A 27,815-nucleotide genomic window follows, 5' to 3' on the forward strand; every position below is an offset into this window, starting at 1 on the left:
TCCCAAATGTCAGTATATTCCTGGAGGGAAACCGTATGAGACTGTATAAGAAGTAGAAAGACTTCTATCATGGCTCGCACTGCCTATATAACACCGGTACATGACCACAAGGTAATTAGCAAATAATCACATAGGCTCTACAAAGATTCACGGCAGAAGTCCAAGTCAGCCTGAGGATGTAAATATGTCTCAGCATTGTTTTACTTTGGCGTTTTCGGCCTCTCGAGGGGAGCAGGACATGCTGAAAACAAATTACTGACATCATCAATGTGTAAAGTCGTTATATGTTGGCAGCCAGTCGCCTTTATATCGAAACATGGTGTGTTTTTGATTGGATGAAAGTTTTTTTCATTTATTTAAACCAAACATGGGAGTGCTTTTGCAATATAGGGTGCGCTTGATCTGCATCAATGACAGACAACTTTCCGCTACAAGATGATCAGCGATACTCCACCCTACTGGCTGATGTGCATGCACACTCTGTGACAGTCGCATTCAGGAGTGAGGTGTTCCTTGGTGTTGTTTGTCCTCTCCTCCTCCTCTCTTCCTCCTCTTCATCCCTTCATTTTTCTCTCCTTGTTGAATAATAGAAATGCCAAGTGATGAGAGCTCAAACATCAAAAAGCCCATTTCCCAGCTTGACAGAGCAATTTACCTTTTCCCATATTCACTCGCACATAATTAAAAGTAGTGGATTGGACTGCAGCGTATAGACCGCATATCTGTATAGCAGCAGTGAGCCACATATAAGAAGGCTCGCGAATGTAGAGTGCAAAAACATAAAACTGATTCACCGCGAGAGGAGAGTTTTCGATTAGCGAGCGATGGATTTACACACGGCTCCTTTTGTGTCTTTGTGAGACACACACTCCTACACGCACACACACACACACAGCCTCACGGTGTTCTTTCACTCCATGTATCTTTGTCTGCCTCCAGCTTTGGGTCCGTCTCTGTCTTTTCAGTGATATCGCATCATTTTTGTGCTCATAAAAACAAGCAGCGGCACTAAATCAATTTTACCATTGCTGTTGTTTCCTCGTTACATGTTCAAATTGTTCTGATCTAATAAAAGCCGCGCGCTAAAGGGAGATTTTTCATACTGTCATCACCCTCTGTCGATGACGTCAGCAAGACAGATATTTCTTTTTCCTTGCGTGGATGACATCACCTAACTGCTTGAAAGTAAGTGACTAAGTGGATTACAGCTCATAATCTATTGATTTCTGCTGTACCTTTGCACCAAAGGACTTACTTATCATATGATTATCCGCCCTGATTCTAACGTGCAGCTTCCTTTTCATTAATTCCCGTGATAATGAGCTATTCTTTTATTTTCAGCCGGACTAATATAGCCTGAGGATTTTTGATCTACTTCTAGTATTGATGCAGACAGCACCCAGTCTCTGATCTTTGCTATGTAGTAACATCATGACCAGATTTGCACTATTGAACTCAAAGGGCAAGGTCACGCCACTGCGCTTGTAAAACAGCTTCATTAGGTCGCACGTTAGCAGCGAATGGCCTCGCCCCCTCCTTCCCCTGCGAAGCCTCAGCCAGTGGCATAACGGTCCAATGATGTACATCCGTGTATCGATTTTGCTACAGTACAGAAATGTACTGAGCTGTACTTTACTGCACAGTACAGAAACCCTACCCCTGGCACCACATCAGACAAGGTTCATATTCAATTCACTCAGCATTTACTGTACTTGGAGGTCATGCAGAAAAGAGTGCTGTGTGCTTCTTTTATGACACTTTCCCTGGTGTTTTTCCAACTTTGAAGTGGCTAAAAAAGTATTATTGAAGACATGTACAGGAAAAATAATGAGATGAGGATACAGAAATCTACTAGAAATGCCCTTGGCCCTGTCAGCTAATTGGTTGAGTTGAGTTTCGGAGCATGCCTTTGCATTTGTTTGCATGGGCGAATTGAAATTGGTGACAAGGAGGTTTATTTATTTTTTTAATGCTGAATATTATTTAAATGTTGTCTCTGAGTGTGACATCGAAGCCCTTCTGGCGTGCTGGGCTCTCAAGTTCAAGTGTAATGCTTCAATTAAACTATGAATTGCTTCAGGATTTATCCATGAAAAACACCCTTTTTAAAAAAATATTTTTTTTGACATATACTTGGTTTCACATCACACATATACAGCTGAAAAAAAGTGTCTCCAGCCTTTTCTGAAAGACTGTTTCTAAAGTTGACAACAGGAGAGGAAGTGCTGCTTGAAGTGTTGATGGCGGTTGCTCCTGTGCTCATTAACAGTCTGCGTGAAGCCCACTGGATATGTTATAGGTTGGACATGTAATGAAACTAGAAACTAGAAAGTACACGTCACTATCAAAATGAAATCTCCAAACCCTGTTTTATAAATTTGCGAAAGAAGAGAAAATGCATGGAAATACAGTGTTTTAAAGAGGTTGAAAGTCAGTATGAAAGTAGTATTTAGTCTTTCTTGTCATTTCATTAAGTAGTCTTCATGAATAGTTCTTCAGGCTTCTTAAAGGTCATTCAAAGCTCTTGTTCTTGGATGTTGGCTGCCTTTTGTTCAGTTCAAGAAGCTTCAACATTGATTCGTTAACGTGAAGTTCTGGCTTCTGGGGAGGCCAATCCATGACATAGTGTTCCATTATATGTCTTCCAGGTATGCTTTCACTCCATTGGCACTGTGCTTCGGATCATTGTCATGCCGAAAAATGAAGCGATTGCTGATCAGATGTTTTTCAGATGATATTGTGTGGTGGATCAAAATGTGAGGGTAGTTTTTTGCAAATCTAGTGGCATCACTTTTGGCAAGATCCCCAACACCACTTGCTGAAACGCAGCCCACATCACGACAGAGCTTCCACCATATTTTGCAGATGGCCGTGGACACTTACAGCTGTACCTCTGTTAAGACCTCCACTCCTCCACTCATTTTCAGTCCAGTTCTTGTGTAATTTAGCATATCTCACTCTTTTCTCCCTGTTTCCCTTCCTTGGGAAAGAATGGCTTCTTGACAGCGACCCTTCTACGGAGACCATTTCTGGTAAGACTTTAGCAAATGATAGATGGATCAACTGAAGGGCCAGATATATCGCTCAGGTCCTTATGTCAGGTCTCCTGTTTCTCAAGGACATGACTTTCAGACATTGTTCATCTGCTGTAGATAGTATTTTAGTCCTGCTGCTTCTTCTTTCGAAATACACCCTTCCCGTTTAATCACATTTTATAAGGACGTGATGCACACCGTGCTGAGATATGCCAAGGTTTTAGCTGTTAGCAAGTTTTTGAAATCAATTTGTTGCTGCAAAAAAAGCTTTTTTGTGCTTGTCAAACGGTGTTATGTTTGGTAATTGATTCAAAACAAGAAATGGGAACAATTTATGTAATTATGCGACCGGCAGCTAGTAAAAAAAAAAAAAAGTGCTTTAAAATTGGTTCAACACTGGTTCATCCTGCGAGTTAGGGGCCTTTTTTACATTTGATTGGCCAGAGTTAAATGGTTTAACAAACAAAAAAATGTTACTTTCAAATTTTTCAGGCATGAAGACTGGACTAAAATTAATGAATAAGCTGCAAATGTCCATAAAAAAGCTTTGAAAGACCTTCGGAAATCCTATTTCTCAAGAACACTATAGAAATGGAAATAAAGTCAAGCTTCTTGGAAGGAAAATATAAAAATAAGAGGTGTGGCTCAAGACTTTTGAACACTGATGGCACTACTGATGTCTAAAACGTTTAAAAAACGAATGAGAACTTTTGAAATCTTGAATTTAATTTTATTTCTGAAAGACTTGACGGCGTGCATTTACATATAAAAAAAAATTTGCACTGGCATCTTTTCAGATGACATATCTTTCTCCTCACCGACACACAAACACGGATGCACACACATCCTTGCTGTCAGTCAGCCAAGGCAGAGAGATGACTGATCGGCTGATCAGAATGTGATTTGTGAGACAGTCAAAGAGACAGACAGTGAAACGGAGAGCGATGGAGAAGTCTTAATGTGGTTGGGAGCAACAGCGTGACTTGGGTTTAAAAAAAAAAAGAAACAGGCTGAAGCTGATTTGTAAAATCTCAGTGACTGAGAGCGTGAGATAAATCGACAGGAAGTCAAGAAGGACTTAGGAGGCCATCCTAGATCATTTTAGTTTCATTGCTCGTGCAGATTTCTGGTGCCATGAATCATGCATATCTGTGGCTAAGAAGACAATATATGTAAAATAATATGTTTGTTTTATATGTTTATTTATATAGATCTTTTCATCTCTTTCATCTTGCACATGCTAACGCTCTACTGCAAATAGTAAATAATCAACTTAGCTTAGCATAAATACTGGAAACAGGGTGTACAAACAGTAGGGTGTTGAGTTTCTCAACACAGACTCAACCCAGTGTTTCCCTTTATTGTCATCTTGGGAATGTGAGTACTACGTGAACTTATGCAAGGAAGAATGCACTTTTAAAGGGTTGACTCTACAAGAGTTTGTTTTCTTGCTAAGCTCTGTATTGTTCCCCTCTCTCTGCCTGTTTCTACCCAAGTTTGTGTCTCGCAGTGGCTACTTGTGATCTATGGCCTCATTTGGTGTGTTTTTGGTCTGTCCAGCCAAATTCATGACAGATGAGGGCATATCAGAAAGATAGAAAGGCAGAGAACAGGGGGATGGATATGAGACTTTATTTATTTTTCTTAAACAAGCACTACTGAAACTGATATTCGGACTGTCCATTATTTTTGTGTGTTTATAAGTCATCCAGCATCGTTTCGGTGTATCCTTTGCACATAATTTAAAGTGTAAGTTGTACATTCAAACACTGCACCTCAGCGTGCTTACATTACCACAGATAGCATATTTGCATGCACTTAGTTGCTGGTAACATGTGTGCATTTGTGCAGTAGTCTTAGAATTGGGCTCATCCATCAGCCTATTGTGTAGCGATAGCGCCTTATATTCCTCGCCATATTATACAGATGGGACAATTACAGCTAGGCCTATAGCGGCAGCTAGCTTGGGACCAAAAGGGCCCCATATGTGGAATGAAACATCAGTCGCAATTACATTTGTGTGTCTTTCTCATCTATCCTTCCCTGTATTCCTCATTTCCACCCTCCTCCATCTAATCCACCTCCCCCACCCCCACAACCGCCACCCTCCTCCTTCCTCTCATCTGCCACTAGGCAAATTAAGAGGCTCTCTATCATGACCCAAATGAGAGAGGCTCATTTGTAGCAGTTATTTATTTGTAATAAACTCTCCCCCCAGTCATCTCCTCTGCTCTGCTCTCTCTCTCTACCCTCCACTCTGGAAACATGGCAAAAAAGAAAGAGAAAAAGCATCTGAATGCTGCTGGGGATATTCCCCCCCCCCCTTTCAAACACTGTCCATTATCATTTGAAGACTAAAATGAATGTTTAAAATGGACATTTTCCCTCCGTGATCTCATTCTTTCTGTCTTCCACTACCTCTTCTCCTAATTCCCCTGTCCTCCCCCAGCCTCACCTCCCGCCACTGTCCACAGATGAATGTGTTTCCCCTCGGCAGCAGCAAATAGGCCACGGATGAAAATGCCATATTTAATATAAATAGGTGGTGCTCACTTATGTACTGTCTCGCTCACACACACACATACACACACACACACGCCAATGCTCCCCAGCCACCTCAGTAAGACAAAGAGTCTTTGGCTGAGCATCTCCCGTTTCCCATCCCATTATCTGTTTTCTAAAACTCAATAATTGAACTGTTCCAATGGAATACATCATCTGGCCCACTATCACAAAATCCCATTGAATAAACTTCTCTCCCTGGCTATTGTGCTTGAGCATGACATGTTTTTTCTTTCCGTCCTCCCTTTATCAGATAGGCTGTATAACTAGCGTGGTATTTGTCCAGGCGCAAGTAATGACTGTAATTTGCTGCTATTTGATGTCCTGTAAGGGGTCTGGGCCTTGTAATGGTAGCATTATAATAGTTACCAGGCACAGGTTACTATTACCATGTTATGAATCTGCCATAAGCTATTGTGTCCAACTGTACATTAGAGCGACACAGGAGGAGGATATGTACAGACTGCAAAAGAGATGCCGGGATTACTGACATCTAGTTGCTGTATTTGCTGTTTGTATTAAAGCTGTCTTGGGATGTAATGTGCAGTTGGCTCATATAAGGAACGGAGTTTCCCATTATACTTTAATCCAGTCCTGCATTTATAAGTTAGACTGCAATTATTTGCAAACCTTCACCAATCTGTCTGACAGTGGTTGCAGTGAGTTTGAGTCATGCAGCAATTATTTAGACGGATCTTTTTGCAAAGATCACCGGTCGCCCAGAGGTGAAGGGTGTTGTATGGTGAACCTCTGGGTGACCGGTTGGTTGCTTCAAATACTCGCAGTCGGTCACCAAATGTGAAAAAATTCAGTGCAGTCACCTGGCAACCACAGATTTTTTCTCCAGTTTACAAGGAGGTTATCGTCCCATTTTTACTGTAGTATGACTGAGCCATGAAAATATTAAAGGATAGACCTGACACTCATGTAGGGTTCATCAAAGCAGATTGAGTTCATTGTTAAGTTGAGACAGACACACTGTTTTCCCCATACTATCTACAACTTGAGCAGCTCCTACCCTAAATGCTCTTCTTGTGGTCATCAGAGGCTGCTTTGGGAGGTGAGAATCATGTGAATGGGGAAGATTTTGAGCAGCGGAAGGTGCTGTAAGCAGAGCAACAGAGAGTACAGGAAATTGGGATTTTTTTTAAAAAGTATGTTGACATTAAAACCAACATATGCAATCATGTCTGATCAATCATGCGGCAGCTGTTCAAGAATAAGACATTAAAAGAGCATGATTCAACATTTGAAGTTTAATAAGTTGAAAAACGGTGCGGTGAAGGTAGGGCTTCTTCTTTGAAGCTTTTTCCACTGCTGCGTCTGCAGCTGCCATTAGAATTCATCCTCACCACCTTCCAGCTCACCTGGTGTGCCTCCTGCCTCTGCAGTGTTATTGATGTCGTACCTCGCCTATCTGAGGAAGCAGGAGGTGTGCATGCACGTTCTCGTGTGTGAATGCATCCTGGGTGGTCAGTGATGTATTTAAGAATTTAACAACTGCCCCAGAAAACTTGTCTCAAACTCTCAATTTAGTCCAGAGAGTAACTTTCTCACTGGCGTGTGCTTGTGTGTGTGTGCTTGCCTGAGGCAGTTTCCTGTCTGCCAGTCTACCTGTCACTGCCAAACAGCATCCAGTAAGTTCAGATAAAATACACAGATTCCGATACGCTGCAGATTACGGATTTATAAAAGAAAAAGATTAAACCTGAATGTGCACAGGTGTGATTAAAGCATTTTGCAAGGGATAATTAGTCAACTTCTTCTACACTTTGGGTATAATCCAGTGTAACTTGTCCTTCCCGATTATCTTGCAAACAGATGGTGAAGGCAGCAGTATACAACATGCATGTTCAATAATAATTGCAGCCATCTGTTGACTTCTCAATGCTAATTTCTGCAAGTTTCACCGTGGCCTGATGTTCAGATACATCTTCAGTTGCGCTTTAAGAGACTGATACATTTGGACAATGTTGTTTGATGTCCTTGTTGATAGAGAGGTTCCCCAGTTCCTATGCAAGAGATCAAGTTTCATCTTAGTGCAGTCATGCAGAGAAACAAATGGCAGCTAGGACAGATTTAGGAGACAAAAGGAGTAATCCTCGATGTTTATCTTAATGGTGTTAAGTACAGTACCACAGTATCATGCATTTGGTTATTGCTTATTTTTCACTGGAGCGCTGCACAAAGCTGGTTTATGTAGTTTTTGGAGTAAGTGACAGACAGCCTAATAAAAATGTAGCTGCAGAAAAGGCCTTACAGCTTTATGCTAGATAATTTTGAATGTACACCCATTAGTTTGGGAGAGTTGTAAGGGACTCGATAAGAAAAGAATCGTCAAAATTAACATAGTAAAGACAAAGACAGACAGACTTAATGTGGGTCAAGGCAAAAAAAGGCTGCAACCTACACTAATTCACCATGATTGCTTCTTTGCTTTAAACACACTAAAACTCTGTAGCTCCCATTTAAGTCTAGAGCACTATAGCCAAAAGAGGATTGCTCTCTACTGCAGTAATTCATATTTGGTGGAATGAAGCCTGGATTATACTCAGCTGCAGACACGGACAGCTCGAGCCCCGATGACCGAGTAGTCATTACCGTTGCACTTCTTTGAAGTCTGCTGCCTGGACGTATGCATAGTTGGTGCATTGTAAAGTGAATTCTCTGCGGATGTGTGCGTGGACCTCGCACTCACTGTCTGATCTTGAAATTTACATCACAAGAACCCAAGAGGACCCTAGCGGACTCAGAAAATATAAAACCTGCTTGTTTTTTTATTCTGGGACTTTCCTGCCTTTCCATACCCAGATAGGAAAGAGCATAATGCAGGACAGGCCCACCTCACTGCCCTTCTAGAACAGTGGCAACATGTGTCATACAACCTTGATTGAGTTAGATACAGTATGATAAGGAGGGGTGGGGTGGATGTGGTTTGCAAAGTGCTTGCACAGCAACTGTAGGCAGGCGAGTACCTAGTGCACCCTATATGAAACTTGTCAACTGGCAATTTCGAATATTTTTAGCTGAGATAATCCTAGTTGAAGCCAAAAAAATGAAACTCTTGGTCGGGCTAGAGGAATTCTTATGCGATTGCCACATCAGCAGGTTGATTTCGACCCTTTAGCGTCAAATTCCACAACAATCCATCCAGTATTGATCCTCCACTACCCAACCAAACGACGACTACACTGACGATTGCACAAAGCAATGTGCCTAAACTTGCTATATGTGTCTAGTTATAGCTCGTCATCATAGGCTGAACAGCAGTCTTTATGGGGAGTGTGAATCTGATCTTGATGATCAGATTAGCACCTCTAATCCTGAGGGGCTAAGCTGATTTTTGATGCATACAATCTGCGCAGTGCTCTTAGATCTTTTTGCTTTGAATAAATTGCAACTGAGTTTTATTCTTTGGCGCGCGACAAGGAGAAATTATCAATGCCTAAAAATACACAAATTGTTTGCTTGCATCAGAACTGTGGGCAGCACAGAGTATATGTATTACAGAGATAAGTTCTTCAGAGGGTGTGTTTACATGTTTGTAGACCTCTACTTTTCTCCCTCTAGCTACCTTTATATGCAGCAGTATGGAGTTGTAAGCAGCACTTTCAGAGCTGTTTATCTGTGATAGTCACAGTGGGCTTGTTCCTTTAATCTCATGTTCCAGACGCAGGACACCTCCAGTAGATCCTGTTTATACCAACCCTATATAGTACAAGCTGTTTGAAGGTGGTGTAAACAGGGTTTCTGTGCAGCTTTAACCAAGTGTGTTTGCCGAATGCGTGCTTATGTGCGTGTTTTTTTTTTCTCCTTCTTCCTAGGTCACCCGTGTACCAGTGGAGAGCTGTGAGCAGTACACTTCCTGTGGAGCCTGTCTGGGATCAGGAGACCCTCACTGTGGCTGGTGTGTGCTGCATAATGTGTAAGTGCATACTCTTTACTGCGTCGTATGTAGTTGTTCCGGTGGTTGCTCAGTGGGTGTTCTGCACTTAATTACAGTCTGTCACTTCAACAGAGTTGTGAGTTCTGCCTGTTTATGCTCATGGTAACCACATTATGTGAACCTGTTTTGGCACTGCATTTGTCAGTGTGTTCTAACACAATAAATGCCGTGATTTAACACCTTATATAATGACTTTCTTTTGAAAATTGTATTTAGATAAGTGTATCTGTTTTTCTTGGATCAATAATTGACAAAAATGTGTCACTCAGTGTCACCTACACTGAGGCTTAGACCTGTGACTTATTCATAAACATGGTCTGAATGCTCTCATTTTACTATTTTACTATAAAGCAACACTTTGAAAGCACATCAGATCTCGGTGGGGAGTGTGTTATCAACCTACAGGTAATGGTAAATACTGAACAATATTACAAATTACAACATTGTCCAGACCCTGTCACGTCTGTCACATGTGCTCAGGGTGAAACTGCTCTCATCTGTGAACAGCACAGGACCCAATAGAGGATGTGGGGCCCTCAGGCCACCCTCATGAAGTCTGTTTCTGATTGTTTGTTCAGAGACTTTCACACCAGTGTCCTATTAGAGGTCATTTTTAGAGCCTTGGCAGTGCTCATCCTGTTCCTCCTTGCACAAAGGAGCAGACACTGGTCCTGCTGATGGGTTAAGGATCTTCTACTGTCCTGCCCAGCTCTCCTAGATTAACTGTCTGTCTTGTGGAGTCTCCTCCACAATCTTGACACTGTCCTGGGAGACACAGCAAACCTCCTGGCAATGCCATGTATTGATGTGCCATCCTGGAGGAGTTGGACTACCTGTGCATCCTCTGTAATGTCCAGGTATCGCCTCACACTACCAGTACTAACGCTGACCCTAGTGAGATGAGGAAGGAAGAATGTCGAAGAATGAAGGAAGAATTTGTTAATGAAATTAACACCAAAGCAGCTGAAACCGATTAGCAACCCTCTCGTCTACTTAACTGACCAGATCAATATCCCAGAAATTTAATTGACTTGATGCTAAACTCTTGATTAAATGTGTCCCTTTAATATTTTTGGAACAGTCTATAATGTGTTGAAGGAAAAAGTTATTGTAGCTTTGAAGAGTCTCTCCTTCCATTCACTCCTGGTGTTGTAATTATCTGTACATCTGGCAAAGGAAGTCAAAATCTGACTACTTTCTCACCTTTCCCCACCTGGCTAGTCAAAAACAGACCTTTAGATTCCAGCATCCTCAAACTGGCCCCCCACAGCCTACATTAGCTTCAATATTAATCTCATTTTCTGAGGATATAATTGCAGCCCAAGGAAATTGGCCTTTTCTCTTCAGTAGCCACTTTCTAAAAACTTGTTCTGCTAATTTGGTCGGAAACACTTGCATATAGGAATTGACCATTTATAGCTAATTATGTTGTTTGATTTAGTGGAAAAGGTTCTGCTCTCTAAGAGAGCACTAAAAGAATGCAAAAGGCAGCGAGGATTCGGTTGGGAGATCCAATTCCCCTTCACAAATACGTGCAGTAATTCGACATTAAAGCTTAATTAAGGCACCATTACCAAGTGTTTAGCACGTAAGGAGGACGCTGGGGTGAAAAAACAACCAAAGAAAAAAAAAAGCTGTGCCACATCTGACATCCAGGTTTCAGCGGAGCAACAGTGAGAAGTGTTAAGTTGTAAAGGACAGCATGTACACCAGTGTTAATATGATTGGGAATTTCTGGTCAGCTCGTAGCCAAGCAGCTGATGAATGAGCCGCTGATGGTGAAGCATGAATGAGCAGCTGGTGCCAGTCAGTGAATGCAAGTACATTCAGTGCTCTGCCCGAACTAATGCCTTGCTCTACGTGTTTATTGCTCTTTTGGACTTTATGTTTGACTCTTGTGCATGGTCAGTCTTCACGGTAATCAGTCCTCGTAGACTTTGCTAAACCATAGCTCTGATTAACTCAATGCTTGCTTTATAAGTACAAATAGGCATACTGATGACCACACTATGGTTCTGTTGCTATTAAGAAAGTGCTGAATGTGTGGTTGTCATGTTATTAACGCATACTCCTGTTTCTCCTGTGTTAAACTTGTAACTGCATAGGTTGTTTATATGCACCTTTGCAATTTACTTCTAATTTCCATGCATCTATGCACTCACTAATGAACAGAGTCGGTGTCTGAAACTCATCATCCTGTGGGTTATCCAATAAATCAGTGATCTCGCTGTTTTTTCTCTTCCCAACTGAGAACTGCTTAAAAGTCACATTTGGACCAAATGCCTTTAGCTGTGATACTTAGTAAAATGTACTCTACATATACAAGCACAACAAGGAATCAGGACTAGTGTGGATTTCATGTACAACACAGGTATTTATTGCTCAGTAGTAGTTAAGTGGCTATGTGAGCATATTTTTTGTCTCTAGATGTTCGAGGAAGGATCGCTGCAAACGAGCAGAAGAGCCTCAGCGTTTCACCACCAGAGTCGAACAGTGTGTCCGACTTTCCATCCAGCCAGACACCGTCTCCGTCACCATGTCAGAAGTGCAGGTACAGCGCGCTGTCTGACCTTGTGTATCTTTTCAGCTGCTCTATAGAGGCTTTGTGAATTTGTACGTGGTCCTTTATAAGACGAGTGGGGTAAAGATTAATGGCTGGGAAAAATGAATAAGGCAGATGTGAAATGAGACTAAATAAAGCTTGTTTTGTGTTGTAGCTAACAGTCATTTTGAGTATGAGCTGAAAAGTGCGTTTTGAGCCACACGTCTGAGCAGCATTTTCTGCTTTGGGCCGTTACTAATGAAGTGTATTGATTTAAATTTCTGCTGTGTCTCATCTTTCTGCTTTCTGTCTTTTTTCTCGCTAGCTTGTGCTTCAGACACAGAATGTGCCGAGTCTTTCTGCTGGAGTGAACTGCTCCTTTGAGGACTACGTAGAAACGGAAGGGCGCATCTACGGTGGACGCATCTATTGCCTGTCTCCTTCGACGAAAGAAATCGCCCCCATCACGCGAGACCAAGGTAGACAATAAGTCAGAAAAGATATGATGTTGGAGTTAACGTAGACTTCACAAATGTCTGGCTTTTGCTTTCAAAATGAAAGCCCAGATCATTTAAACAATAATCGTATTTATCTGTTAAAGTGAAAAAGAAATGTCATTTCATATCATAATTATCACATGAAGAAAACTGAGAACTTTTTAAAAGTAGATTCATTATTGGTGTCTGAGTCCAGCTATTTTTTTTGTAATGGAAAATGCCAGCTGGGAGTAGCTGACTTAGGGTTTTTTTTTTCTTCCGCTGATGTACTTTGACACAGAATCTGGGCAGCAACACAAAAAAGGCTTTTATTCAGATGAAAAACAGACCTAGTTGTCACATTTCTTACCTTTTCAGCAAACTGCATCATGAAAATACAGCACTTGCATTTGAAACATAACAAATTTTTTGTCCCTCAGTGGTGACAGCAACATTCACGACCTCCTCCTCTTACAGCCAACCATATACTGTAAGCTAGCAAATTCAAAAACTGCTACTATTTTGACACTAGCTCCTGTTAGCTTGGGTTACAACTTTGTTAAACTATTCTGAGGCTACGTACGTGATTCATAGTAATAAAGTGCCCGTGTGAGCAGCTCTTGGCTTAACGTTTAACAAATTTAGCCTGGACATCCTTCCAAGTGAAAGGTTTTACTCTATTAAAAAAAGCTTTTTTATCAATATTTTTTTATCAGTAAGTGTAGAATTACATACAATATTCTGAACTGAAACAATGAGATGAAAAAATGCCATCCATCTTCTTCCGCTTTATCCGGGGCCGGGTCGCAGGGGCAGCAGCCTAAGCAGAGAAGCCCAGACCTCCCTCTCCCCAGCCACCTCCTTCAGCTTATCCGGGGGAACACCAAGGCGTTCCCAGGCCAGCCAAGAGATATAATATCTCCAGCGTGTCCAGTGTCTGCCCCGAGGCCTCCTCTCGGTGGGACATGCCCAGAACACCTCACCCAGGAGACATCCTTGTCAGATGCCCGAACCACCTTAGCTGGCTCCTTTCGATGTGGAGGAGCAGCGGCTCTACTCTGAGCCCCTTCCAGATGGCTGAACTTCTCACCCTATCTCTAAGGGAGAGGCCAGCCACCCTTTGGAGGAAGCTCATTACCACCGCTTGTATCCGCGATCTCGTTCTTTCGGTCACTACCCACAGCTCGTGGCCATAGGTGAGGGTAGGGGCGTAGATGGACCGGTAAATTGAGACCTTCGCTTTTACACTCAGCTCCCTCTTCACCACGACGGACCGGTGCAGCGTCCGCATCACTGTGGCCGCAGTGCCCAATCCGTCTGTCGATCACCGGCTCCCTTCTCCCATCACTCGCGAACAAGACCCCGAGATACTTGAACTCCTCCACTTGGGGCAGGAACTCATCCCCGACCCGGAGTGGGCACTCCACCCTTTTCCGGTTGAGAACCATGGCCTCAGATTTGGAGGTGCTGATCCTCATTCCCGCTGCTTCACACTCTGCTGCAAACCGTTCCAGTGCGAGCTGGAGGCCTTCACCCGATGAAGCCAACAGAACCACATCATCCACGAAAAGCAGAGATGAGATTCTGAGGCCACCGAAGTGAAAGCCTTCCGCCACTTGGCTGCGGAATTAAAAAATGCACTCAGGTATTTTCTCAAACTTGTGATCTCAGCCTTTTGGGACCATTTGTACTGATCTGCTCTGAAGCAGTTGCATCTCTGGATGTGTGATGCTAACATCATAGGTAGAAAGCCAACGCATGTACAGTAGCTTTCTGACAAATTCACTTCACAGTGCAACAAATGAGACAGTCTTTAAAGTATTGGTCCGGTAATACTAGTCTAGAAGAGGTGTGGCCATCTATTCATAGCCATGCATTAACCAGATTAGTTGTCCTTGTTTCAGAAAAGCTATGTTAGAAAGATATCGTGAGGCGATCTTGGCTCAAGAGTTGGCAGTTCGTATTGTAATCGGAAGGTTGCCGGTTCCAGCCCCGGCTCGGACAGTCTCAGTCGTTGTGTCCTTGGGCAAGACACTTCGCCTACTGGTGATGGCCAGAGGGGCCGATGGCGCGATATGGCAGCCTCGCTTCTGTCAGTCTGCCCCAGGGCAGCTGTGGCTACAACTGTAGCTTGCCTCCACCAGTGTGTGAATGTGAGAGTGAATGAATAGTGGAATTGTAAAGCGCTTTGAGGGTCTCGAAAAGTGCTATATAAATGCAATCCATTAATATTATTATTATTATTATTATTATTATTATTATTATTATATGAAGATATGTTTTTAATTTCTCCATTGCAATAGTCTGATCTATATTTATCACTTTCTAAGAAATGGTCTGACTAGACCTCTGTTCTCCATGAAAGCAATATCAACATCTGTCCGTCTATAGTTCAGTTCTTGCGGTCGAATGGTAACCAGTTTTGACCAGAAAAATGATATCAGGATTTCAGTCATGTTCACTGTGTGAAGCTTTCTCAAATCTGCTGCAGTAATTTAGTCCTGCTTTCAGTTGGACATACATTATTAGATCACACAGTGTCACTTTTTGCATTTTTACATTTCAGCCCTCTAACAAACTTTTGTTTGGGGAGACGATGACGGGCTTTTCAGCTGAACAGTTTTGCTCGATGCTAAATATGAATTGTTTGCTTAATTTGACAGTTTATTCAGCTGTGTGAGACACAAGACATTTTTCTCTTCGGCTTCACCCACTGCTTCTCGATTATCAAAATTAGAATGAGCACATTTATAAACATACCGCTGAAAGCCCATGAATGTATATAGACAGCTGTAAGTGTTTTCGCCACTGAGTAACTCTAATAAATAGATTTTGCTCAGAGCTCTTTTTACTCTCCAGCAGAAGTGCTGTCTCCAAAACTGCAGATTTACAGGAACAGTGAAAGCGTATACATTGACTAGGACCAGGTTGATCCTGGGGTCATGAAACATTTTCCATATACGAACTGTTATAGATGGACTATGGAAATATAGAGTGGAGTATAGAGTAGGGTGTCATACATAAAGGCTGGGAGGTCAGAACTGTCTCAGCAGAGGGTCCAATCACGCCCACTGATGTGAAGATTGCAGAAAATGCGTTAATAATTCAAATTTACCAGTACAATGCATTGCTGCTCCTAGTGTGATGATACCAGTGTTGTTGTATGAAAGAGTACCTTTTGATCCTGTTCAAAGAACTAAAATGTAAAACACTGTTGTTGAGTTTGTGCCTGTAAAGCTCCACAGATCTAAACGTTAATGCACACCTTCGTAATATTTAAAGAATGTGGATTCGTTTATTTGGATCGGTTATTATGCAGTGGGTTTTACTCGTCTTTGCCACTTGACATTCTTTGTAAAGAAAAACACTAATAAAACACAATGTGTTTGTTATGTTTGACTTTGTAGGTGACCGACGCATAATAAAGTTGTATCTAAAGTCGAAGGAAACTGGGAAGAAGTTTGCCAGTGTGGATTTTGTCTTCTACAACTGCAGCGTCCACCAATCGTAAGTTGAGAGCTTGTTGCTAAGTAGGATGGGGCGAAAGGAGAAAAATTATCAGTTTATGTTTAGTTTCTCTGTTAAATTGCTTTAACACTCTTTTAAATAGCTATTGAGGTTTCTCAATGACATCATTCATTGCTCAAGAGTTGTCATCCATATTGGATGTTGGTTGCTAGGGAAAAATGCATATTTCTTTACTGATTGACGGTGCTTTTTGAATGTTCCCGGTTCAGAACCTGTCCAGAAATACAGAATTCAGATTGCTGGGTGCCAGACGGTTAACATCACACAGTTACTTGACAGATGTCTCCAAAACCTCAATACAAAGATCATACTGCTGGTCAGATGCAAGATGAAAATCAACAGGTGGCTGAAGTTTTAAAAGAAAAAAGTGCTAAAATACTGCTACTTACCTGCAGGTGTAAATAACTGGTTTAATACAGGAATCAAGAGAAAACCATGCAGCCGTTTCTAATTCAGTATTCAATCTGTTCAAGCTTTTTACAAATCAATTAGTTAATTAAATCTAAAGCAATGAAGGGACTACTGGTGAGTGAAATAATAAATCGATTCTTAACCATGGAAGACTTAGAAGAGCAGCCAAGCTTGGGAGGAAAAAGACGTCACTCATGTTCCCGGGAAACATATTATCCCTAATTTAAGTATAGGAATACTGGTAGACTTTTCAACAGTGTTCTGAAAGCAGGTTTTTATATGCATGTCTGTGTCTGTTGCTTAAAAAGAAGGTGCAAGACAGGAAACAAGGAGAGGTAAACAGTCTTTTCAATTCAATTCTATTGTATTTTACTTATACAGCGCCAAATCACAACAGCAGTCGCCTCAAGGTGCTTTATATTGTAAGGTAAAGACTCTACAATAATACAGTGAAAACCCCCAAAATCACTGACTTACTTTAAGCAAGCACTTGGCGACAGTGGGAAGGAAAAACGTTTTCTCTTATCAATAAATTTCTATCAAAAACAATTTCTACATGACACTCTTCTTTTTTTTGTCTTTCTGTGCGTACACAGGAAGGGGGGACTAGGGGGTATTAGAGAGAGTGACAGAGTACTGAGATCATCCTGATAATGAATGAAAGAATGTGTTCCTAATTGTCCTGCCTTGTTAAATAAAGGTTAAATGAAAATAAATAAAATGTCATTTGCTAAATGAGTCTTGGCTGCTCCCCCTGAAGTCAGTGCTCGGACTTCGCACACACTTTTCCTCTCTTTCTCGCATTCGATTCACTTCCACCTGGCACAGACTCCCAGTTGCATCAATACACCTGAAATGAAAAAAGCATGTGTAGTATAACTAAAGTAGATTTATTGTTTCTCTTGGCAAGCATTGACTGAAGAATCACTTCCTCTCTCAGTGTTTACACCTGTTTTATATCTTAAAAGAATTAGGGGCATCCTGAAAATGATTCTTACATGTAAACATGTGCAGAATTGTCATTTTTTTACTGTATGTGGGCTGTATGAGGGTTTAATATGTTAAGTCATGACAGTAGCTTTTAATTACTGATTCACCAGCATTATAAGCGTCTTTGTCCCGCTACCATCCGATCCTCACTCCCTGCAGCCTACAGCTCTCTTTTCCTTTCCTGCTGTCCCACTGTCCTCTTGTCTGCCTGTTGACTTCTCCTCTCCCATTCATCACTTTGCCCATCTCTCTGTCGCCTGGCCCCAACCTGTCTCTGCCCCTGCACACCTCCCATTCCTTGCCTCTCTCTCGTTCATCAAGCCCATTTATTGCTCGCGCTCTGCTCTCGGCCCTGCATATATCTGCATAGTAATAGGCCGTTAATTAGCTCTAGCTGAGGTGGCTGTGTGGAGATGGTCATAATGGAGTGGGCTTGGAGAGAGCGCTCACCTGGGCCACTTCTCGGGGCCTCCAGGCCTACTTGAATGGCTTTGATTCTTTTTTTTTTTTTTTTTTTTGTGAATATGTGTGTGTGTAGTTTTCTGTTTGTTAAAGAGCATGCAGGATGTGTCAAAGTAACTCCAGAGTGCCTATTTATTCATATTTGTATGCATGCAGGACATGTTTACTAATGTGTGTGTGGGTGTGTGTTTATGCTGCGTACCCCTGATTAACTAGCCCGCCTAGTCGCGCTCTCTTTGCAGCATAAACAGGCATGCTGTTGTTTAAGCCTTTGATGTTGGCTTTGCAGGGCCCCCTCAGGACTCTGTTGGACTGTTAAAAAAATAAATAATAATACAGCGCTGTTACTGCCACTGCAGCTGTAACACAAACCCGCGTGTCATGCAATACTCTTCACCTTTCACCTCAAAATCTTTGACCCGCCCAACAACCACCTCCGCCTGCAGGGAGCGGAGTAAAGAAGTCGCTGCTTTCAGGGGACGGTAATTGAGTCATCCTCGTGGGCGTGATGGGCGGATGAAAGCCCAGCGTAGAAGCACAACAGCAAACGCACAACAGTGGTACTGTATCAGCACAGATGCACAAGCAGAGCGGGCCTGCAGGCGAGCGCCCAGACGGGCTCAAAGTTGGATGCGGGCACCAGCATCACCAGCAGTGCACACGCTCGTGCAAACACACAAAACAGGTGCACGCACAGTCAGAGGGAGCGCACGCAGACAGAAGCCACAGTACTTGGCGCGGGTGAATTGCGCTGTGAGCTGTTTACATATACAATATCCGAAATTTGCATTAAAAAAAAGAGGTTTGGAATAGTTTAATTGAGCGTGCGGGAGGAGGAATAATATATAGAGAGGCATAGAAACAAACAGGTGGCAGGGTGCTGGAGGGGGAAGGAAATTCACATTCTGGGAGAGCTGGAGACGGGAAAAGACGAGCGAGAAAGAAGTCTTCAAGAGGAAGAAAGAGAGAGATAAAGCCGAGTGTTGCCGAACGAAACAGAAATTGTGCCCATTGTGTCGGGAATAATGTGTCCCACACAGCTAAAAGGTTAGCGCCACAGCCTCAGGCCACCATGACCATTACAATATGAAAGGGCTGAAATCTATGCAGTGAAAAGAAGCACTCCAGGGAGGAGGACCGGCTCTCACTCCAGCCCCTGGAAAGGGCTCTTATTTTGAGGCCCGTCATTCCCCGTCGCCCCACTCTTTATCCACTGCTAGAAAAAAAAAGTTTATAGTCAAACTTTTCTGTCATTACATCGTTACTTGTTGATATTAAGAAAATAAGTTGTTGGTCTGGGTTTTAAGTGAATGTGACCTGGTTTAATTAAACTGAGGGTTGAGACTCGCAGACTTACTGCTTTTGGACATTGCCGTGACAAGATGCAATAATACCGTATAATGAGTCTGAGTCCCCTGGTGAGAATCTAAACTTCTCATTTGGCTGCCGTGCTGCTGTATAACTTAATGATGTATGCATCATTTTATTGCCGCTCACTTTGGAGCTTTATTGGATAAAACGCAAAGAGGCCTATTTATAGATCACATAGCACAGCCAGCCTACCCCGGGTTCCAAGCAGCACCGTGCACATGAAGCACAGGCAGATATCTGCGAGATATATTATCAAACCAATCAGAGGTTCTAAATCAAAATCACGCTGCGCTTATAGCTGCTTCAAGTACTGATTACGGCGTTAAAAGCTTTCAGCTTCATGCCTCAAATGGGTCACTTTTGGGCCCACCACATGCTGACATGTTTGTTTGAGCTGCAGATAAAAGCATAGCCTGCAAATTAAGACAGAATTGCAGTTTTATCCGTGACTTTATCCTCATTGACCAGATTTAAATGAGGATATGATCGTTCCCTCCTTTCATATATGCTTGAGCGGGGCCGTTGCACGCACATCAACAGCTTTGTTCCATCGATCCATCCTCCCTCGAACAAAAGCTTGGAGAAGATGAAAAGGCGTTTGACCCGGAGCTGTTGCTGGGCCTTGTTAAATAGCAGGGGACTTTATTGACTGCACTGCAGCAGCGCCGCCACTTACCCAAGCCGGTTGTCCAGGCATTGACAGCTCTACTGTAGGACAAGTCTCCACTGCCCAGGTGACCCAGGAGGAATGCCTCGATGTCAGCACGGGTGATGACTTGCGTGCATAAGTTTGCCTTAGCTCGATGTTGTAGTCTGAGCTCTCACGCTCGTTGCTTGTGAATGTGCGCGCGCACTGCCCTGCAACGGGAAATCGATCAAGCCCGGAGTTAATGGTGAGGAGGAACTGGCTCACCAGCTCTGTTAACAAACATCAGACTGTTAGCATAACCTCAGTCCACCCTTCCCTCCATGGAAATCCACTGGCATTGATTAAAAACCTCACGCCGCAGTTCAGTCTAGTCTCACCAGCTTAACTCTGGCTATATGAAGCCTTTGCCGTTGCTTTGGTACTCCGGCGCGGGCGATTTAAGAGTTAACCCTCGAAAATCTAAAAAACCAAGGACATAGACCCGAAGACAGAAAGAGGATTAGGCTGAGATCCAATTTAAAGTCAGTGTTTCCGGCAGCAGGGTGGCATTGTCAGCTGAGCAATTGTCCTTCAGTTTGGTGGACCTGGTTTGTGTTACTGTGGTGTTCTTGAACTAGACTTATCAGAGATCGCTTGTCAGTCAAACTAAGAAGGTGGTATTGTGATTTATTTCTCCTTTGACTTTACTGCTGAGGTTTTTATATCTCTTGAAGCTTTTTTCCCAACTAAGTACGAGCTCTTTTTCACTTTCCTGTCCAATCCTTTAAAGCCCCGGCGAATTTGGCTTCAAGGGTGCCATAAAATACTTGTTTTAATTATGTTTTACTTTTTATTTCTTGTTTTGTTTATTTGTTTTGGTCTTTTAGCTCAAGATATTCCTGAGCAGAAAATCTTGGTTCTATATAACGAACAACCACAACAGGAAAGTAACACAGGCTTAGAAAGACAGCGCTATCAAGAAACTCGCTTCACGATGAAGTTGGAGGTGGCAGTAATAACCAGATGCTGGTTAAATAAATAAAAAACAATAATGAAAAAAAGACCCCGCAGGTTCTCAGTCAGTTCCTCTGGTGGGTGTGGGTGTTATCGGAGGTCTGATTGAGTACAGTGACAGCATATGGGAGTGAGGACTGACAGGACATGTAATTAGAGCTTGCTTTTCTCAAGCCAGTTAAGTGACATTTAGTTTAGAAGCGGTGTAAAGACTGCATAGCTATGACTTGTTTTAATTGAAAGATTTTTTTGGGGGGGATTTACTGAACATTTCTACTTCTGTCACTGTATTTTTTAATTTTTGTATTTTTCCTTGACAGCGAGCTTGAATTTAAGCGTTCTCTCTGCAACATGTTTATGAAGTGAACACTTTCTCTTTGCTCCTGTGGGTGTCAGATGATTGACAGAAAGCAGAGTGTAATTTAATACACCGCTGATGTGAAATCACTTGAGGAAAGTGATCAAGTAGAGACTTCAGAGCCAAAAAGTAATTGAACAACTTTGAAACTTCTCATATTAACAGCATTACTAGCCATGGCATTTTCCCTTCCGCTGCTTCTTTGTAGTGACCATGATAGCCTTGTCTTTGTCTGGTAATCCATGTTTGAATGTGTATGCATTCTTTTCTTTTTTTTCTTCCTCAAGTTATAGAAAAACTGGCTTATCTTGGTCTGCCAGCTTAGTTTAACTTTAAGCCTCCAAGCATGGAGAATACGAAGGGAGGAGTGGATCACCAAGGATTCCTTCCTGCTCTCTCCTCCTGGCTGTTCAGTAACCCGCCCTCTGGCCTTGCTGACAGCTCAAATAAAGTCTTAATGAAGGAAGCTGCAGTTGTGCTTCTTGAAAATTTTGTGCTACTATGTTGATGCAAGTCAGTGCTGGGCTGCCACGGTGCGATAAGTCGTGTCGATATTTCAAATGCACCTACACATGTCCATAATCTGCAAAGAATGCAAGTCATAGTAGCTGGACTTCCTTCAGTGCATTTTATGCTTAGAATTCTGCAGTATAGAAATTTTGGATTGTCGCTTTGGCTCAAATGTTGCTAAATTCAGTTGTGCAAAAGTCTTAAGCCACCCCACATTTTTATTTTTTTTTCCTTTCAAAGACTTTCTTCTCAGTTTTTAAAAAATGGTCTTGATCAATAGTTCTCCAAAGTTTGTGAAGGTGTTTTAAAGTTTTTCTTTAGACATTACATTTCAGTCCAGTCATTGTACCTGACTAGAGAATGTTTTTTGTTTTCTTTTTCATGTTTGTTTGTTTTTGCTTGTTAAGCCTCTTAACAGTGATCTATGAATTAAGGCATTAAAAATGCACCTAACCAGGGTTGTGTCTACACCATCAGAAAACATAGCAAAGAACCAGTTTTAAATAATATCTTTAGGCACTTTGTTGCTAACCACCTCTCACATTATCACATAGTTTGTCCCACATTTTGTTTTGTTTATTGGAATCCATGAAAAATGCCATAAAATCATTTTGTGCCAGCAATGTGATTCCCAAAGAGCTATTAGCTGATAAATGTGACATATCTCGGTATGCTGTGGATTGTGTTCCTTTAAAAATCTGAGTAAACTGAACAAAAGGAAGACAAGAGAAGAAGTGGCCGGACTAAAAATAACTATGTACTGCAGATCAACAGTATCCAAAAGTCATGTCCTTAAGAAAAAAGAAAAAATCCAGGAAAAACCTGATACTGGGGCTGACGGATGCATCTAGCTCTCGTGCTGATCCATCAATGGTTCATCAGAAATGGTCTCAGTGGAAAGGTGGCTGTCAAGACACCATTTTTAAGGAAGGAAAACATGGATAAAAGGTTGAGATATGCCAAACTAGACATGAACTAGACTCAAAATCAGTGGCTAATTTGAACTTCATTCATAATTGTCAAACTGTATATAAAACGTCATTGCAGTGGAGGCTCTGACATGGTGTCAAAAGTCATTGAATCAAAATGTACCCTCGCATTTTGATCCACCATGCATTGCCATGTGGAAAGCATGTGATTGGTCCCAATCACCCTGCCAGTGAAGTCAAAGCACACCTGGAAAACGTACAGAACAAACTGAGGAATGCTATCAGTCATGGATTGGCCTCCCCAGAGCCCAGACCTCAACATTATTGAAGCATCTTTACAGAAAACAGAACAAAAGGCAGCCAACATTCAAAGAAGAGCTTTGAATGTCCTTCAAGAAACCTGGAAAACTATTACTGAAGACTACTGAACGAAATTAAAAGAAGAGAGTTCAGGCTGTGTGAAAGAATAAAGCTGGTCATGCCAAATATTGGCTTTCAAGCTTCTTAGAATTCCAGGTTTCAAGAAATCACTGGATCTACTCTATAACAGTTTTTCTAGCAAAATATAAAGAAATGAAAGTGACTCAATCCTTTTGCATTAGCATTGCCTACAACCAGTAACAATAAGGATGAATTATTGGCATTAAGGACAATAACTGGCTGGTATATGATACATAAAACATGTAGCTGCTTAAGAAGAATGAAGTACATTATGTTATCATTTTTGATCTTCATTACATTATGCCTTCAATTTTCAGGAAACATATAGATTTATGCTCTATTGCCTTGGTATGCTTCTGGCACTTGAAATAATGAGAGACTTCAGTATCTGAAACGACCAACACAGTCAGCTCTATTTCTTTGCCTTTCACTCTCTCATTAAGGGAAAGCTGTGATTGTAGTAAGGAACTAGCATCTATCTGTCAGTGCAAATCTTCTTATGCATCTTTAGAGCCTATAGCATAGAAGTGTAATTCGTCTTTCTGGTGGTGTACAATTATCCTTAAATGTAAACTGGATGTTGTGACAAAGCAAAGTATAATGTATATACTTGTTTTTCCACTGGTTTTCCTCACATCCAAATAACTCACCGCTGGCCACAGTTTCTCCTAGTTTCTGCCTGTTTCCACTTCCTTGGGCATCATGTGAGCTCACAATTATGAGACCGAGGTCTGTCACATGCCTGCAAATATTCATTTTGAACTCATAAGCATTACATTAGCAGACAGAGCAATGTTGAGTCTGTCACGGGGCAGCAACCTGTAAATTAAAATGCCATAAAACCTATGTTCAGTTTTCTTCTTTACAGTTACACTTTTTTTATGTTCTTCATTGTAGCTTGTCACTGGAAGCCACTGTGGCAGGATCAGGAAACTCAAACTCCATTAAAGGACATTCAAGGATGTAGACACAAAAAGACACGAGTGAAATAAATACATAAATCATGGAAACCTCATCCTTTCTCTCTCCTGTTCTGGCTTGCTGCAGGTGCCTGTCCTGTGTCAACGGAAACTTCCCCTGCCACTGGTGCAAATATCGCCACATGTGCACACAGGATGCCAGCGACTGCTCCTTCCAGGAGGGACGAGTCAACACCTCAGAGGTACGGCTTTGAGCATGTGCACACACACAAGTGCTGCTGAGTACACGTAGTTATACATCCTCTATAAAAGACAAATTCAGAAGATGGCCTATCAAAGCAACACATGGATACATTAATGAGTATCAATGGATTTGCATACACACAAACACACACACACACAAGGAAGTATGGTGGCATAGTAATGCCAAGGGTGCAGCTGTGGCCTGTATGCCATCTGAGTGTGTGTATATGAGTATATGAATGAGTGCTGCTGAGAGTGGCCCAGCAGCAGCTGTTGTACTCTAAGCAGCACTGGATTTATTCACTTATAAACAAGTCAGAGTGAATGGGTATGCAAATGGCAGAGCACGCTAACGTCCCAAATGTTATATTTGCATGAAAACCCTCATCTATCCATGAGCCGACTCGCTCTTGCAGTCCCCGTGTCTCTGTCAAGCTCCTCTAATTCTAACCGGCTAGCTCGCAAATGCAGAAATTCGCTCTGACAAACAAAAACACACAAAAAAAAGAAACTTCAGTGCCTTCAGAAAGTTGTACTTAACACCCAGACACCTTCGCTCTAACTTTGCCTCTATTTCAGGCAAAGAGTTTTGATGTGCACCCCTCCCCCCACACACACTCTTTTCCTCTCATTCTTGTTTGTAACCTTTTCCCTCTTTTTTTCTTCTTTCTTTGCTCGTTTCTTTACTCTGAGTAACTGCGTGCTGGAAGCAAGCATGCTCAGCCTTTTATTTGATCTCTCGCTCCTCTCTTCATCACTCTCTCCATCCTCTCATAAAGCCCCAGTTGTTGAAAGGATATCATATCAAAACTAAAACATTCAGCTGGGCGTGCGCAGCGTAGATGGGTATAATGCACATTCACATATTTAGATACACACAGGTTTACACACCTGTTTGTTGTGTGAATTTTTCCCTGCATATTGGTGTGTCTTTAACTTAAGACATTGAGGTAATCGTGTATTAGAATTTTAAGTGTATGAACGGTGCTGCAGTTTCAGGCATTTGGTGTGAGTGGAAAGGGAGACGGGGGTGTGGGTGCGGAGAGGATAACACTTGACTCCACACAGCCTGCCATCACAAGTTACGCCCTCCTGTAAATACCAGCCTGACATCCAACCTTATCTACTTCACAGAGCTACACCAATTCATCTTTTATTTTTTCTTCTCTTCCTATTTTTTTTTTCTTTTGATATACTCTTTTTTCCCTTGTTTTTTTTTTTATTTGGTGCAGGCATCGCCATGGTTACCAAGCCCTTTGAATGTCAGGAGGGGTTTGTTGAATTTTGATAGACACAAAAACACACATGCACACACATTTGTGCCAACCCCACATCCTTACATGGGTTTTTGTTGTCATTAACAGCACATAGAGTACAGATACATCTTAGTTATTTTTATTGCGAGGGATGCGTGTGTGCTGGTGTCCACTGTAAGGAAATCTTACCTAACCCTGTTAAATAAAACACTAGCAGCTAAATTTGCCAATTTTACAGTACGCCTATGCCTTCTTACTGCAGATGTTGACTTATATTACTATCACACAAGTGATAACGTTGGTTGGAGACCAGCACCGCCATGCACCCATCATGACTTGAGCGATGAACTTGCGATCTTGTTGCTTTTTAAAGGGTTGCTTGGAGGACCGAGGGAAGAGCCAGTCTGCTGTGAGTCTGCAACTGAATGTGATCAAGTTGGCAATTTAAAATTAAATTTAATCTTTGATCATGTTTAAACGTCAACAATGTCTTGCAATCTGTTACCATCTACATACGTAGAAATTCACATTAGCTACTTACATTCAGAGTCCAGCCAGAACCTCATAGATCTGAAACAGCAATTCCTCCACAAATAGTGACGTAGCTGCTGCAGGACAGTGTTTGCACTGCAAAATGACATAGGTGATCTTTAACCTTTCTTTTATATAGGAATATAGCCCGAATACCACCAGTTAGCAACCAGTTGAGTCGAGTTCCCTATTGCAAATTGATGCATTGCTCTCAGACTGACTCATCAGTCACAGTCAATCAGTCAGACTGATTGATTGCAACATGTTGGCATTCTGTCTGTGTTTAGAAATGAGACAGCAGTCATTTGTAAACTTTGAGCAGTCAGTCTGAGAGTGATTGCAGTCAGTCTGAGTCGGACGTGATGATTTGGTGAGAGGCAACTTGTGCGGTCCCACTGCAATAAAACGTGGTTGACCAGACTACTAGCTATAAGTTGCCTAATGTGGAAAAAATTAATCGCGCTCATTGGGCAACCATTAGTTTTTACTGGTTGTGAGGAGCTTGCAGTCCTTAGCTATTAACTAGCTATCATTAGTCACATCCCTGACAATTAAAGTTTAAATGTGTCATACACGTATGTTTTAGTACCATGACTAAAGAGAGAAAAAATAGGTGAATAGATCGTAAGTGTTTAGAAAATGGTCAGTAAAGATTCACAAAGATGATACATTACTATGAAAAATCCTATATATTTAAATCAGTTTGTTACCACTTAGCCTTATGTTTCCTCTCTCTGGCTCTCTCTCTCATGGATCGGTAACAATTTGAAGCAATGCATAGGCTCATTTGGGCCAACAGCGCCTTTTTTTTTTTTTCAGTCGTTAAGCGTTTATCTCTTCTAGCCACGATTTTGTTCCAATTTGCCAGTTCGTAGCCCCTGCTAAAAGCAATATTGCCCATCACCGCTGCCTGGAAAAGTTTCCCCCTGTGTCATTAGCAGTCAGTTGCCAAAGTGATTGAATTCACACTACACTGGTTATCTTCCCAAAGGCATTTGTCATATTTCTTGAGGCTGACTTGACTTCATATCTGATAAAAGTCATAGCATGTGTTATGTGAAGCTGCGGCATAGGTAAATCACACATGCGCGCACACACACACACAAAAAAAAATTCACATTCACAACAGATAACCACTAATGTATAATTTCCTTTAAAGTAAGTATAATTCTCTGCTGTCACTTCCTGGATTTGTAAATATATATAAATCAGCTGTGTTGTGACAGCAGATAAACAGAGAGGCACATTAGGGGCGACCAGGCAGAAAATTGCCAGAGTTGGAGAAACACTTGAGAAGGCCATCAACAGAAATGCATATAAACACAAACAATGAGAGAAACAAACACCAGTACAAACAAACACAGAGACAAACAAATTTGCTCTGCTCCGATGAATCCCAGCATCGGTCCGGTTGAGCCGACTGGGTCGACGCCGGGCCCCAGGGTTTAGGTTGAAATGACTTCATTTCAATTCAAGAAAACAGGAAAAATAAGACAATAATAAAAAAATGAACATGGAAAAAATGTAATAGAAAAACAGGTTTGTTTGCATTTATTTTCCTGTCTACACGCTTGCCTTCTTATTCATTTATTGATTGCAATTCGCCCGCTTGTTAATTAAGCCATTCATTCATTTTGCATGTGCTTTTCACTCAGGACACTT

The 27,815-nt window shown here is 41.8% G+C and overlaps 1 protein-coding gene across 4 annotated transcripts in view; it reads left to right on the forward strand.

Annotated features, from left to right (window-relative positions):
* Positions 1–27,815, forward strand: part of LOC120722700 (plexin-A1-like) — a 308,843-nt gene that overhangs the window by 154,559 nt on the left and 126,469 nt on the right. For all 4 annotated transcript variants that reach the window (XM_040013789.1, XM_040013791.1, XM_040013792.1 and 1 more), the window contains exons 5-9: positions 9,422–9,522; positions 11,971–12,094; positions 12,411–12,564; positions 15,969–16,068; positions 24,251–24,365. In XM_040013789.1, coding sequence (XP_039869723.1) covers positions 9,422–9,522; positions 11,971–12,094; positions 12,411–12,564; positions 15,969–16,068; positions 24,251–24,365 — 594 coding nt within the window. The remainder of the gene's footprint in view (positions 1–9,421; positions 9,523–11,970; positions 12,095–12,410; positions 12,565–15,968; positions 16,069–24,250; positions 24,366–27,815) is intronic.

Source organism: Simochromis diagramma, unplaced genomic scaffold, assembly GCF_900408965.1.
Source record: "Simochromis diagramma unplaced genomic scaffold, fSimDia1.1 OVJJ01000705.1, whole genome shotgun sequence".
Taxonomy (NCBI): domain Eukaryota; kingdom Metazoa; phylum Chordata; class Actinopteri; order Cichliformes; family Cichlidae; genus Simochromis; species Simochromis diagramma.